At 53.1% G+C, this 15,545-nt stretch overlaps 1 protein-coding gene across 11 annotated transcripts in view; it reads right to left on the bottom strand.

Annotated features, from left to right (window-relative positions):
• The window catches only part of LLGL2 (LLGL scribble cell polarity complex component 2), a 51,443-nt gene that overhangs the window by 22,376 nt on the left and 13,522 nt on the right, over positions 1-15,545 (bottom strand). For 7 of the 11 annotated variants that reach the window (XM_039476462.2, XM_074388975.1, XM_039476463.2 and 4 more), the window contains one exon: positions 11,840-11,944. In XM_039476462.2, the coding sequence (XP_039332396.1) occupies positions 11,840-11,914 (75 nt within the window). In that variant the 5' untranslated portion in view covers positions 11,915-11,944. Of the gene's footprint in view, positions 1-11,839; positions 11,945-12,266; positions 12,905-15,147; positions 15,242-15,545 lie in introns of those variants that run through there. The other 4 variants (XM_074388973.1, XM_074388974.1, XM_074388972.1 and 1 more) reach the window with 2 other exon arrangements.

Below are 15,545 nucleotides of genomic sequence, written 5' to 3'. Positions count from 1 at the left end.
CTATCTTTGTCTACAACACTTGAGTATTTCCTGGGGCAGATGTCCCAGGGATAGAACTGTGGGTTAAGAAAGGTATGAACATAAACGCTACAAATTTAGAGTGATAAACCATCTTCAGGAAAGTTTTCAGTTCAGTTACTGAATCAGTTATCCCAATCTGACCCCCACCTCCCACTGCAGGGGATACTGGCTCTGCAGGGCTGGGTGAGAACAGCACAGAGTAATGCCATGTCAAAGGGTTGCTTTAAAGACTTAAAACAAAAAACAATCACAGAGACTATGCCCTGCAGAAAAAGGCCCCAACAATGAGGCAGCCTCCTTAGGCCCTGGGTTCTCCTACTTTGCAGCCCCCTGACCTCAAAGCAGCAGAAAGGGAGAAGTCCCTGGTGAGATCTGGCAATGATAGCTTAGTGAACCCAATTGCTACCTGCCTGCCCCATGTTAGTCTAGCCTGATGGCTCTCACAAGGAATCCCATGCTGAGGTCAGACAGGGAGGAGAGCTCTAAGTGTCTATTTGGGGGTATGCCTGGGGATAAAAAGGTTGGGGGATGGGGGGGGCACCTCAGGCCTGGCTCTTTGCCAGGAACAAGTCTGCCCTGCAAATGGTCATACCTGAATGGGATAGCCAGGGGGAGACAGATGGGGCCCAGCAGTGGCCCCCAGGCCAGCCCAGGTCCCTGTTCAGCTATGCGAAAAATGCAGAGCCTGGAGAAGCCCTGGGTAGAGATAGCTGAGTGTCTGGAATGTAAACATTTCCCAGGAAAAGGGGAGTAGACAACTGGATAGGATGTGAAGGACAAGCTCCCCCAGGGGCCCCGCCAGACCTCAGCCAGCCCCAGGTTGCTGGGGGCCTCAGGATCCGCAGCCAGAGCACCCCCCTGGGACACCAGCACTTTCCCAGCAGCAGAGGCAGCTCAGGGAACAACCTCTGGAATTTGGAGGACTCTGCAGAAATGCCCCACAGGAGCCCGCTGGCCTGGCCAGGAGCAGGCCCCAAGCCCCAGGCTTCACAGAATGGTAGCCATGAGCCCCAGGTAGCCACTAAGCGCTTTCCATATGGCTCATGTCACCAAGGAGGATTAATTCAGTTCTTGGAAACTCTTCAAGTATGTCTGGAACGACTTGGGTTCTAGAAGAACAGGGGCTGGACTCAGGCAGACCATGCTTCAGATCCCCTTTTTCTACTGTAAATCATCTAAATTCCAAATACAGATCTAGTACTTCCAAAAAAGATTTAACGTCTGAATTGAGATGTGCTTTAAGTGTAAAATACACCTAGATTTCACAGATTTAGCATTCGAAAAACAAACTGAAATAATATCACTAGTAATTTAAATTAGCTACACGTCAAAATAGTTTGTATATGTTGGATTAAAGTGAATATATGATTATGATGATGATGATGATTTTTGAGACAGGGTTGCGCCCGTCACCCAGACTGGAGTGCAGTGGCACGATCTTGGCTCACTACAACCTCCGCCTCCCCAGTTCAAGTGATGCTCCTGCCTCAGCCTCCAGAGAAGCTGGGATTACAGGCACACGCCACCATGCCCAGCTAATTTTTGTATTTTCAGTAGAGATGGGGTTTCACCATGTTGCCCAGGCTGGTCTCAAACTCCTGGCCTCAAGTGATCTGCCAGCCTCAGCTTCCCAGATTGCTGGGATTATAGGCATGAGCTACCGTGCCTGGTCAGAATATATGATTAAAATTAATTTCACTTGTGGCCAGGCGCAGTGCCTCAAGCCTGTAATCCCAGCACTTTGGGAGGCCGAGGCGGGTGGATCACGAGGTCAAGAGATCGAGATCATCCTGGTCAACATGGTGAAACCCCATCTCTACTAAAAATACAAAAAATTAGCTGGGCATGGTGGCGCGTGCCTGTAATCCCAGCTACTCAGGAGGCTGAGGCAGGAGAATTGCCTGAATCCAGGAGGCAGAGGTTGCGGTGGGCCGAGATCACGCCATTGCACTCCAGCCTGGGTAACAAGAGTGAAACTTTGTCTCAAAAAAAAAAAAAAGAAAAAAAAAATTAATTTCACTTGTTTAAATAATTTTATAATGTAGCTTCTAGAATTTTTTTTTTTTTTTTTTTTTTTAATTGAGACAGAGTTTCGCTCGTTACCCAGGCTGGAGGGCAATGGCGCGATCTCGGCTCACCACAACCTCCGCCTCCCGGGTTCAGGCAATTCTCCTGCCTCAGCCTCCTGAGTAGGTGGGATTACAGGCATGCGCCACCATGCCCAGCTAATTTTTTGTATTTTTAGTAGAGATGGGGTTTCACCATGTTGATCAGGATGGTCTTGATCTCTTGACCTCGTGATCCACCCGCCTCGGCCTCCCAAAGTGCTGGGATTACAGGCGTGAGCCACTGCGCCCGGCGCTTCTATAATTTTTTTAAGATGGAGTCTCACTCTGTCACCCAAGTAGAGTGCAGTGGTGAGATCTCAGCTCAGTTCCACCTCCCGGTTCAAGCAACTCTCCTGCTTCAGCCTCCCAAGTAGCTGGGACTACAGTCACGCACCATCACACCCTGCTAATTTTTGTATTTTTAGTAGAGATGGGGCTTCATCACGTTGGCCAGGCTGATCTCAAACTCCTGACTTAAAGTAATCAACCTGCCTTGGCCTCCCAAAGTGCTGGGATTACAGGTGTGAGCCACGGCACTGGGCCAGAACATATAATTAAAATTAATGTCACGTGTTTAAATAATTTTATAATGCAGCTTCTAGAAAACTTTAAATTATATACATGGCTCATATTATATTCCTACTGGCCTCAACAATTCTGCACATCAGCAGGAAAGTCAGGTCACAGAGAAAACAGCCTACAACTTTTTGCTGGGCTCTCAGGCCACATGTCATGGGCAGTTCTAACATTTCACCTGAGTCTCTCCTGCTTTGGCTCCATATCTTTCCTCTAATCCAGAGGAAGACAAAGAGGATGGGCCCATCCTTCAACCACCCACATTCATTCCTCATTCCCTTCTAGCCTTGGAGATACTGTGGCCACCCCTCCCTCCCATCCCCACTTTCTTTTCCAAAGGCTGATTTAGAACAGGGGCTAAGTCAGACCCACTAAGCTTTAAATCCTTTCCTGCCATGCACGAGGCATCTAGTAGTGGGTCAGCCGCTGGGCCTCCCTGAGCTTCGTTTCTCAGGTAATAAACGGGATGGTACTGGTGACTGCGCTCGGCAGGGCTGTCCTCGGATTGGACATGATGAACCTGAGGTCACCTGGTACGGCTGGAAGGCTCAGCCACCCCACAACACATACAGGCCTCTGCTTCCTTCCAAGCCTTGAAACATTCCATGGTATCCCCTTGGGCACTTCTCCAAGTTGGCAACTCTAGAGGGACCAGGGCTCCCCCAAAACCGAAACAAAGGCAGTGACCTTCACAGGGACTCTGCCTGGGCAGCCCCAAGAGAGTTAGTTCACCTATAAATGGCATGGCTCCCCAGGGACTCCCCAGGTCGGGGAGGGGAGGCAGCACTGCTTCAACAGGCAGCATCCAGCCCACCTGGTCCCGCCCATAGATGACACCTGGCTCAGGTGACCTCTGCCAAGGGAGAACAGAACAAGGAACTCTTTTGACAGGAGTCTGGGCAGTCCTATGAGGACAGGGACTTGGGCTGGGCAGAGAGGCACGGGAGCCCTAGGTTAGTTATGAGAAGCCAAAGGGATCTTGTCGGAAACAGGGAAGCGATTGAGATCTGGGAACAGGACTAAGAGCAGCTGATGAAGGGACAGGGAGGAGCTAGAAACCCAGGACCCAGTATCCTGAGGAAACCAGTCAGGGAAAGAACCACGGGCACCTCTGGTGTGCCCCAGTTGCCCCCCACTGTGTGTGTGTGTGTGTGTGTGTGTGTGTGTGTGTGTTTGTGCGCGCGCGTTTGAGACAGGGTCTCTGTTGCCCAGGCTGGAGTGCAGTGGTGTGATCTCAGCTCACTGTAACCTCCACCTCCCAGGCTCAAGTGATACACCTCAGTCTCCCAGGTAGCTGGAATTACAGGCATGCGCCACCATGCCTGGCTGATTTTTGTATTTTTTGTAGAGATGAGGTGTCACTATGTTGGCCAGGCTGGTCTCAAACTCCTGGACTCAAGTGATCCACCTGCCTCGGCCTTTCAAAGTGCTGGGATTACAAGTGTGAGCCACTGCGCCTGGCCTGCCCCTTATTTTGGTGCCCTTCCCACCCCCAACTCCTACCAGCCTTGAAAGGCTCAGCTTCCCTGCTGGTGAACAAGGTCTAAATCACATGGGTGGTGACTCGCCCTTGTTAAGGGTTCAGGAACAGTTCCAGGTCCCTGTTAGAGGGAGTGCCTATGGCCTCCCTGAAAGGAGGCACCCACCTGAGCACAGAAGGTTGGGCTCAACCCCAGGGCTGTGTTCCTGCAAAGGCACACACAGCAACCCTGAATCATGGCTCCACTCAGAACACAGGGTGGGACAGGGCACAGCCCCTGGGAGGTCGGAATTCCAAGACCAGCCCTCCCAGCTATTCTAAAACCACAGCTATCTATCCTCGGATTCAAACTAGGAGGCTGACCAAAGCCTGGCAGCCACTGGGGCCTCCTGAGCGCAGCATCCAGCCTACCTGGCCCCGCCCACATCTGATACCTGGCTCAGGTGACCTCTGCCAAGGGAGGAAAGAACAATGAACTCCTTTGACAGGGGGTTGGGAAAGGAGAGCAAAGATTTCCAGAAGCCGCCAGACTGCAACATTAGCCTTGAGTGGGAGAGAAGGCCCTTTCCAGGTCCCGGAAGGGGAGGGAGTGAGCTAAGGCTGTTTGTCAGAGACAGTGGGGCCTTCATCCTGCCCGCAGCCAGGGAGGACCCTGCCTGAGGGCTAGAATTGAGGAGTCCCTGGCACTCCCCAGGGGGTGGGAAGTAGGGAATGCCAGGAACTGGGTCCTTGGAGGCTGCACAGGGCGGGGTAGGGGGGCACACCCGCCTAGCTGGGCCGCTCTGCCCGATACTGGCTGGGTGTGGTCAGCTCAGATTCCTGGCAGTGGCAGCAACCTGGCCCTCCCAGTGTGGCTGCTGTCACCTGACACCAGGGGCCCAGCCACGCAAAAGCCAATACAGAACAACCTGGCCCTCCGCAGGGGCTGCTGGGTCCGAAACACACTGTTTGTTCAGGACCTAAGGGGACAGGGAGGGTGAGCATGGGCAGGGAGGGCCCAGGTAGGTGCTTCTGCAGCAGCCCCAGCAAGCACAGCAGCCTGTTTGCCCTGATGGGTGCGGCTGCTTGGGGTGTGCCTGGGATTGGCCGTGGGGGAGCAAGGAGGCTGCGGGCAGTTGTCTAGGAACGGGTTTTACCCTGACTTTTCCTCCAGCAGCACTCCCTCCCTACTGAAGTCCCATGGTCCCCTCCCTTGGTCCTCTGTGGCCCTGTCCTGGCACTGCAGCTGACTTGTCTGTCTGTCCATCCCTCCACTGGCCTCAAGGGCCCACTACATATAGCAAACAGTTACTTCGCTGGTGAAGAAACTGAGGTGTGAAGAGAGGTGAAGCCACCACCCCACCCTAAGGCCACACGGCCAGACAGCAGGTGGAACCGGGACATCCTCATCCCCAGCCTGTGCCCCCTACGATATGCTCCAGCTGTGCAGGCTCTGGAGGCCTCAGTCTCCTCCCTGGCAGAACGGGAGCAACACCCATCCTGAGTTGTGGTGAGGATGATGCCATGAAAAGGCAAGCCCTGGTAAGGCATCCACCTGTGCCAGGCACCATTTGAAGCAATTATACTCCCTTAGGGACCTTTATGATGCTGTTGGGGCTCAGGACATACCAGCCCAAAACAACACTGTAAGAGAACGGAATGTGCTACCCCAAATCATACTTTTTTTTTGAGAGTCTCACACTGTCACCCAGGCTGTAGTGCAGTGGCACGATCTCGGCTCACTGCAATCTCCACCTCCTGGGTTCAAGCAATTCTGCCTCAGCCTCCCGAGTAGCTGGGACTACAGGCATGTGCCACCATGCCCAGTTAATTTTTTTGTATTTTTAGTGGAGACGGAGGTTTCACCATGTTGGCCAGGAGAGTCTTGATCTCCTGACCTTGTGATCCACCCACCTCAGCCTTCCAAAGTGCTAGGATTACAGGCGTGAGCCACTATGCCTGGCCTACAATTTTTTTTTTTAATTTTTTTTTTTTTTTGAGACGGAGTTTCGCTCTTGTTACCCAGGCTGGAGTGCAATGGCGCGATCTCGGCTCACCGCAACCTCCGCCTCCTGGGTTCAGGCAATTCTCCTGCCTCAGCCTCCTGAGTAGCTGGGATTACAGGCACGTGCCACCATGCCCAGCTAATTTTTTGTATTTTTAGTAGAGACGGGGTTTCACCATGTTGACCAGGATGGTCTCGATCTCTCGACTTCGTGATCCACCCGCCTCGGCCTCCCAAAGTGCTGGGATTACAAGCTTGAGCCACCGCGCCCAGCCTATTTTTTTTTTTTTTTTTTTTTTTTTGAGACAGAGTCGCTCATCGCCCAGGCCAGAGTGCACTAGTGCGATTTCAAGTCATTGCAGCCTCCTCCACCCAGTTCAAGCAGTTCTCCTGCCTCAGGCTCCTGAGAAGCTGGGATTACAGGCACTCACCACCATGCCCAGCTAATTTTTTTAGTTTTAGTAGAGATGGGGTTTCGCCATGTTGGCCAGGCTGGTCTCAAACTCCTAACCTCAGGTGATCCCCCTGCCTTGTCCTCCCAAAGTGCTGGGATTATAGGCATGAGCCACATCGCCCAGCTACTTCTTTGGCATAATGTGAGCTTGTTATTCTCAGAAAGTGCAGACACGGGAGTAGTTCTGAAAAGCTGTCCTCTTGTTAAAGAAATTTACATCCATAAAGGAAATCTACATTAGTCAAGTACAGGCTGAATATCCCTCATCTAAAATGCTTGGGACTTCAGTGACGGGCAGCTATTGAAACAAACAAACAAAAAATGAAATAAAATAAATAAAATGCTTGGGACTAGAGCATTTTGGATTTCAGAACCTTTTGGATTTTGGAATATTTGCATTATACTTACTGGCTGACCATCCCAAATCCAAAATTTCAAAATCTGAAATGCTCCAGTGAGCATTTCCTTTCAGAGTCATGTTGGCACTTCAAAAACTCAGACTTTGGAGCATTTCGGATTTCAGATTTTCTGATCATGGATGTTCAACCCATATCTGTATCAGGAAGAGGGCTGCTCTAAGGCAACTTTATTACCCAGGAGACTGTCTCTGCATACATAACAAGACAACCTTCCTCCCCTCACTTTCCCATAACCTGGTCAACCTGGTCACACCCTATCCCAGTCCCCCCACCTTTTCTTTTGAGACAAGGTCTCACTCTGTCACCCAGGCTAGAGTGCAAAGGTGTGATCTTGGTTCACTGCAACCTTCACCTCCCGGGTTCAACATTCTCCTGCCCCAGCCTCCCGAGTAGCTGGGACTACAGGCGTGCATTACCACATGAGGCTAATTTTTCTATTTTTGGTAGAGACAAGGTTTTGTCATGTTGGCCAGGCTGGTCGGTCTCTAACTGCCTGCCTCAACTGATCCACCCACCTCAGCCTTCCAAATTGCTGGGAATACAGGCGTGAGCCACTGTGCCCAGCCTCATGTCAATTTAATTCCTGGCTCAGCCAAAGAACCTAGAAGGCTGGAGGGAAGCCAGTTTTTGTTCCCCTACAACGCCCATTTTACGGATGAGGAAACTAAAGAACAGAGAGGCTAAGTAACATGTCTGCTGTGTCTTACACAGTGAGGAAGCAACAGAGCCAGGATCTAGACCCAGTGCCAGCATCTAGACCCAGGCCATGTGGCTGCAAAGTCCCTGCCCCTAACCACTACCCAGGCCTTCTGATGCCTGGCACATAGCCCTCGGTGAACTGGAGTTACTGCTCTGACAGCCAGCCCCTGGCAGAGTTCAGAGACTGTTCGCAATCACAGATCCTCTGTAGGTACTGAAGCCAAAGAAACAGGACGTCTCATTCTCGGGGCCCCCAGGGTGATCTCCTTGCTCTCTCTGAGACATCGGGCTTGGTGTGGGTACAGTATAAGACAGTTGAGCTGGAAGGTATTGGAGAAAAAGGCTGGGACTGGTTCAGAAGCCAGCGTCTACAAGCCACCTGGGGTCAAGCTGTGATTGACTGTACTGTGTCCCAGCACAGTACCCAGCAGACTGGCCTTCCAGCACCACTGGAAGAGACATAACCTAAGAACTGCCAGACGTGAACACTCTCTGGGGGCTGACCCTCTCCTATACCAACAGCCCACATACCACTCCAGGCTCCAGCCCTGGGTATCACACCATCTGCTGGAGCTGTCCCAAGGCTCCCCAACTCAACCTCAAGCCACATGACACCCACCATAGGATGGTGCTGTCAGACGCTGCAGTCGCCAGACAGGCATGGCCTTTGAATCCTACAGAAACTCATGTAGTCCTCACACCAACAGCATGGACGGAATGGCTCTGAGTATCGTGTCTATCTCCGAGGCATGTAACCTGCTCAAGGTCACACAGCTGGCGAGCTGGCAGTTGGCACCACTCACCACTGGGCAAGCTACCTCTCCATAAATGGAGAGCACTGTTGTTGCGATTGTGTGCAAATCAAAACTATAAAAAAATATTACTTTTCCCCAAATCTGCTCTTTGCCACTCCTGGCCTGGGCTCCCCCTCCCAAGGCCTGGCACCACCACCCACCCAGGTCGGAGTCTCCATGGTCATCCTGGACACCCACCTTCCCTCCCATCCCCTCTTTTTTTTTTTCCAAGATGAAGTCTTGCTCTGTCACCCAGACTGGAGCGCAGTGGCCGCCATTCCAGCTCACTGAAACCTCTGCCTCCCGGGTTCAAGCAATTCTCCTGCCTCAGTCTCCTGAGTAGCTGGGACTACAGGCGTGCTCCACCATCCCTGGCTAATTTTTGTATTTTTAGTAGAGACACGGTTTTACCATGTTGTTCAGGCTGGTCTCTAACTCACAACCTTGTGATCTGCCGGCCTCGGCCTCCCAAAGTGCTGGGATGACAGGCGTGAGCCGTCGCGTCTGGCCCCATTCTCTCTTTACTGCCCCATCAGCAGGTCTCTGTGATGCCCTCAATAGTTCTCTATTCAATGGGTCTCAAACCAGGAGCGATCTTACCCGTCAGGAGACATTCCGAGACGTCTGGAGACATTTTTGGTATCACATCTTGGCAGGCTGTGTGTGTAGGACCAGGGACACTGCTCAATAGTCTACAGTGCACAGGGCCACCTCCACAGCACAGCCAGCAAGTGTCATCTGTGAGTGCCGAAGCTGAGAAACCCTGCTCAACTCATGCCTTGTCCCCCAGCCCCTTCCTTCTGGCCCCTATCTAGTCACTGCAATGTCTCCTAATTGCTCTGAGCTTACCTGCTTTGCCCAAAGAGTAAAAATATCTCCAGGTTTATCTTTCCTACATTGTAAATGGGACCATTACTCACTCCCTTGCTCATAACCCCCTAGGGCTGCAGGGTCAGTCAGTTCAGGCCCAGATGCCAGCATCCAGCAACCTCCCTGCGTCGTCAGCCTAGGCTGTGGAGGGGCAGACTATCCAGGTTCCCAAATCCTCTGGGGTCTGGTCTCATCCTTCAATCCCACCCTGCTCCACAACACTCCCCGAGCCTGGATGAGTCTACTGGTGGCTTCTGAGTACCCCAGGATCTCTCCTACCTTCTCTCTACTCCCAAGGCCTGAAATTTCAGGCCATAAGCCTCCTTCCTGCAGACTATAAAAGTGAAGGGAAGAGGCCTAATCAGATTCTCATAGCCCTGAGCCTTGGGCTGTGGATCCAGTAAGCGCTCAATGCATGCTTCTTGCATATGAATGGAAAGAGGAAGGCAGAGGAGGAGGAGGAGACCCAGGAGCCTCCCTCTGCCACACAAGGCCTGGGAGTGGGCCAATCAAGTTTAGGAACCACTGTTGAGAATAGGGGAAAGAGGGAGGGACAATTCCTCACTCCAGCTCCACCCCAGTTGCACAGAAAGAACTTTGGGAGCAGGGGAGGAGTTCAGCCCTGTTTGCTGAGCCTGTGGGTCAGGTTTCTGCCACCTTTTCAGAGTGAGAGGCTGAAAGCAGATGGGGGTCACCCAGCTCCCTTCCATCCCCTGTGGACACTGAAGCTTTGAGACCCAGCACCCATAGGCTACTCCCTCCAGAGCAAGAGTAGCAGGCTCTAGGGGTCCTGATATCTCCCATTCCCAACACCGGCACCCCCATATCCCAAGGCCCAAAAGCGAGCTGGTGGGAGGTACGCTGGCGTAGGAAAGCCTTAACTCCCGGAGGCAAATGTCCTTGTGGCAAAGCTCCATCAGGGACACCAACTTCTCCCACAGGCTAAGAAACCCAGAGGAAAATGGCAGGGCAGGTGGGGAGCGCTGACCCACCTCTCCCAACAGGGAGATCAGGGAGGTCCCCTCCACCCCACAACAGCAGTTAACATTCCTGGGCCACTGTGCTAGCACTTGTTACCTCATCCCACGTAAGCCCTTAACAAGCCTATGGTTTGGGTGACAGGCACAAAATCATCCAGCTTCTGCGTGGCATAGCTGGGTTCGTACCTGGGCAAGCTGACTTCTGCACTTCTCAAATCAACAAACAAAAATACAACCAGGTGGCTGCTGTGGCTTATGCCTGTAATCCCAGCACTTTGGGAGGTCGAGGTCAGGAATTCAAGACCAGTCTGGTCAACATGGTGAAACCTCATCTCTACTAAAAATACAAAAAAATTAGCTAGGTGTGGTGGTGAGTGCCTGTAATCCCAGCTACTCAGGAGGCTAAGGCAGAAGAATCCCATGAACCCAGGAGGCAGAGGTTGCAGTGAGCCAACATCACATCACTGCACTCCAGCCTGGGCAAAAGAACGAGACTCCATCTCAAAAATAAATAAATAAATAAACAAATAAAATACAACCAAAGAGAATTCCTCATTCATCACAGGGAGACATCCCTTTTCCAGACCGCCTGGTCTTACACGCACTGCTTCCTTTTAGGGGCAAGGGAGCCCAAACGGAAGTCCCCAACGAAAGCCAGATGTCCGGCCCTCGGCATGCTGGGAGGCTCCTGGATCCCCGGGGCAAGAGCATCATGGTGTCCTGGTCCCTGCAGCCCACCTTCCCAGCACAGTGAATCAAAGCACAGGTGAGAAGGCCCCACACTGCTCAGTGGCCCAGAAGCTGAAAAGCCACACTGTATACCTCCTATGCACTAAGGCCTGTCCTGACCTTCTCAGGTCCCAGGCCCCTGAGGGGAAGCCCCATGGGGCTTCTGGTGCCCGGGGTACAGGTTTGGGATTGGTGTAGTTCGATGCCAATTCTGGCTTATTCTCCTGGCACTTCTCCCCACTCACCCAGCCGGAGCCTGCCAGAAGGAATCACGTGCTCAGCCTGTAGGGGAGCTGCATTTTCCTTCAGGGGCAATTTGAGAAGGGACAAACAGCCATGGCCTATGACTCCAGGGCCCCAAGGGACTTGTTACCCCCTGCGGAGTTCATCTTTTCATCATGCACTTCCCTAGGCCTCCTTGACAACCTTGTGCCAAGGTAGGCAGGGCAGATCGTTTTATTCCCATGATATAGGTAGGGAAACTGAGGCTCGATGAAGTGGGGTGACTTGCAGAGGTCACACAGCCAGTGAAAGACTTGGGATGAGGAGTCATGAGGGCATTCAATTCCTCTTTCCTGTAAAAGCCCTTTCACTGGGCCCCATTTCCAAAGTCAGAGTCCCAGGAGGCATTGCAGGCACCACATAGGAGCTATACCTTAATCCAGCCCCAGCCTGAGCTCCCTTGCCCAAAACCCAGGTCGCCTCCCCTGCTCTCCCTAACTTACCTTGTTAAACTGGAACAGGTCCCGCTTGAGCCTCTCCCGCACAGGGTCGTGCCCTGGCCTCAGGAACCGCCTCATTCTGCTTGGTCTGCAGCCCCCACCGGAAACCTGGAGAAACAGGAGGAGCTGCAGGGGCCTGTCCTGGCACTCAGGTACCGACGAGGCCCGGCCCAAACAGGCGGAACAGCCCTCTCTCTCCAAGTCCAGAAGGCAGCCACCCTGGGGCCAGGCCGGCTTCACAGTGACCGCCCATGCACCCTGGCTTCCCCACGCTCAGATCTAGAGGCAGGACCACCTCAGGGCTGAAGGCTCTCACCACCTGTGGCCTTATAATGGGGCAGGAAAAGCTGGGGGAGGAAGCCATTTAGCCTGGCTTTATGAGCACAAGGAGGGCCCGCCAGCTCTGAGGTTAATTAGCTTAATTGTTAACCTGTTTTCTGAGAAACCATGAAACTCCAGCTAAGCAGAAAGGGAAACCTCACAAGCCTCTTCCTCCAAAGTCGGGTGGAAGGTAGAAACACCAAGGCTGTTCCCAGATCAGAGCCCAAGTCTGGGCGGTCCAAGGGATTCCAGGCCAGGGCTCCGGGGCAGATGCCTCTTCCTTCTAACCTCGGGGAAGGCTGTCCATGGGCTCTCGGCCTCAGCCTCTCCAATCAGCCACAGCCACGAGGAACTCAAGTGGGCAGGGGTGGCACAGGGCACTCAGTCAAAGTGCTGGCCCATCCCACTGTGCCCAGGATCTCTGCGGGTCCCCTCCCCTCTCTCTGGCTAGCCCCCGTCCAACCTTCCTGTCTCTATTGGGGTATGCTCAGAAAGGTTCTCTTTCCCATGGGCCCAAGTGGAGAATATTCAGGAGAAATCTGCTCCCAATAAAGAAACCAGCTTGAGGCCCCCAAACTCTCCGCCCACCACAGAATCCATTCCCAGCCCAAGGGGAAACTATTTCTGGATTATCCTTGGGGGAAGGGGAAGGAGCCTCTGTGCTCCAGCTTCTGGCTTCTAGTAGCTCAGCCTCCTCCTGACCACAGGACAGCAAGGCCCGTCCTTGGGAAGCCCAGACACAGGCCCACCTGGGGCATAGCTCTGTTCACTCCCAGCAGGATGGGGAAGGAAGCAGATCTAATCCCCACCCTGGAGGTGCGCACTCTGGGCAGGGGCAGGTAGAGACAGGGAAGCTCATATTTGAGAAGAAGGTATCTAAGTCGGGGCACAGTGGCTCACGCCTATAATCCCAGCACTTTGGGAGGCAGAGCCAGGCGGATCATGAGGTCAAGAGATGGAAACCACCCTGACCAACATGGTGAAAGCCCTATCTCTACTAAAAATACAAAAATTAGCTGGGCGTGCATGGTGGCGGGCACCTGTAGTCCCAGCTATTATGGTGGGGGGGCGGGTAAAGGCTGGGTGCAGTGGCTCACGCCTATAATCCCAGCACTTTGGGAGGCCAATGCGGGTGGATCACCTGAGGTCAGGGGTTTGAGACCAGCCTGGCCAATGTGGCGAAACAAAAAATAAAGAAGGGTATCTAAGCTGACGCTTGAAGGATTTCAGGTTCTTGGGAGGTGGCAAAAATTAACTATCAGGTCAGGACTTTGCATATGATAGGATCCCATGTGATCTGGGCCGGGTGGGAAAAGGTAGGTAATGTGTGTGGCAGAATTGGGGGTGTCTTCTGGCAGAGGGCTTGCCATGCTGGGAGGGTAACCTGATTCTGCGAAATCATACTGTAAAAATGAGGCAGTTCTGTAATCCCAGCACTTTGGGGGGCCAAGGCAGCTAGATCACCTGAGGTCAAGAGTTCAAGACCAGCCTGGCCAACATGAGGAAACCTCATCTCTACTAAAAATACAAAAATTGGCCAGGTGTGGTGGCAGACTCTGTAATCCCAGCTATTCAGCAGGCTGAGGCAGCAGAATCGCTTGAAGATGGGAGGAGGAGGTTGCAGAGCAGAGATCTGTCCATTGCAATCCAGCCTAGGTAACAGAATAAAAACCACCTCTGGGGGAAAAAAAAAAAAAAAAAGGCAGAGCCACATCCTCCTTGAGTGAAAGGATCTGCACGGTCAGTTACCTCTAAACCGGACACCAGGAACCAGCCCCCTTCTGTGGAAACTGAAAAGGTGGGTCAAGGTCAGTATGAGACATTCCTGCCTTGATATTTTCGAGGAGTCAGACCAAAGGTGGGGCCCGAACTTTGCTGGAGAAGAGCAGGTGGCCGGGAAACTCCTAGGGCCCACTTGATCCAAGGCCCTGAGGGGGTTCAGAGAACAGGCACTGGCTGGGAAAGCCCCTGGGGCTTCTGGGAGTGGAAGTGAGATGACACTGGACCCAGTGTTCAAGCCTGGGGGAGGGCAGCTCAGGCTCAGAAACCAGTCAGACTCCTGGGGGCTTACGCACCAACCCAGGGCCCAGGCTGAGGTCACTGGGTCAGAAGTCAGAGGAAGCTTGGTGGGGGCTCCCTGGAGAGCGACCACCGCCTGCGCTCTCCATGGAGGGGAGAAGAGACCACAGGGCCATCTGTGCCAAAGACTCCACACAGGCTCAAAGGTGACAAGGCAGAACTGGGGGCTGGGAGGAGGTGCCAGTAGGAAGGAGAGAGACAGGGTATAGCAATGTCATCAGGAGAGGGCCCCACTGAGTCAGGAGGGCAAGGACACTGAGCACCACCCACCCAAATGCTGGAGCACCTGCTGTGCACCCAGGAATGAGCGTACCAAACCCTCTGCAGCCTACTTACTGCATTTAAACAATTTTGCTCAAGTAGTCTGTACCCATTGCAGAAAAAGCAAATACAGAGGAGAAAATCCTCCCTAAACCCCAGCACCCAGAGAGCCACTGTCATGGGTCACTGAATGTCCTGGCCACCTCCTTTCCTTGGTGCTGAGTACGTTTGTAAGTGTGGAGCTCCTCAACACCACCCTGATCTCAGAAGCCACCTGAAAGGTAAGTGGAATGTCCCCACTCGACAGGCGAGGAAACAGACCACAGCAGCGAAACACCTTGTCCAAGGTCACCAAATAGGAAGTGGCAGAACTCAGACTGGACCCCAAGTCAGAAGGGCTCTGGGTGGCAGTGAAGGATGGATGATATGGGACAAAGGATGCCCAACGATGCCCCTGCAGTTAAAAGGCATGGGCAATTAAAAGGCAGGGACACGGCCAGGTGCTGTAGCTCACGCCTGTAATCCCAGCACTTTGGAAGGCTGAGGCAGGCGGATCACGAGGTCAGAAGATCGAGACCATCCTGGCTAACACAATGAAACCCTGTCTCTACTAAAAATATAAAAAATTATCCAGGCATGGTGGCACGAACCTGTAGTCTCAGCTACTCGGGAGGCTGATGCAGGAGGCTTGAACCCAGGAGGTGGAGGTTGTAGTGAGCCGAGATTGTGCCACTGCACTCCAGCCTGGGGGACAGAGCAAGACTCATCTCAAAAACAAAAAAAAGAAAAGAAAAGAAAATAAAAAGGCAGGGACACATGCAGAAATACCCCAACACCCAACATGTGCCGCTCAGAGCCAACCCAGCAATCTGGGCCTGGGGACTGGCCGCTGCCGACAGGGTGCTGGTGTGGTCTGGCTGGGCAGGGCTGGGGGTTTTGCACGGACCTGCTGCTCTTTCCACAGGGGGCTGGGACCTCATGGGTGTGGGGTGATGCAGTCAGGAGGACCAAGGCAGGGTGAGCATGGCACCCCCTCACTTCGACCCAC

This window comes from Saimiri boliviensis, chromosome 17, assembly GCF_048565385.1.
Source record: "Saimiri boliviensis isolate mSaiBol1 chromosome 17, mSaiBol1.pri, whole genome shotgun sequence".
Classification (NCBI taxonomy): domain Eukaryota; kingdom Metazoa; phylum Chordata; class Mammalia; order Primates; family Cebidae; genus Saimiri; species Saimiri boliviensis.
The sequence above is the reverse complement of the archived record's forward strand: the minus strand, read 5'-3'. Positions and strand labels throughout refer to the sequence as shown.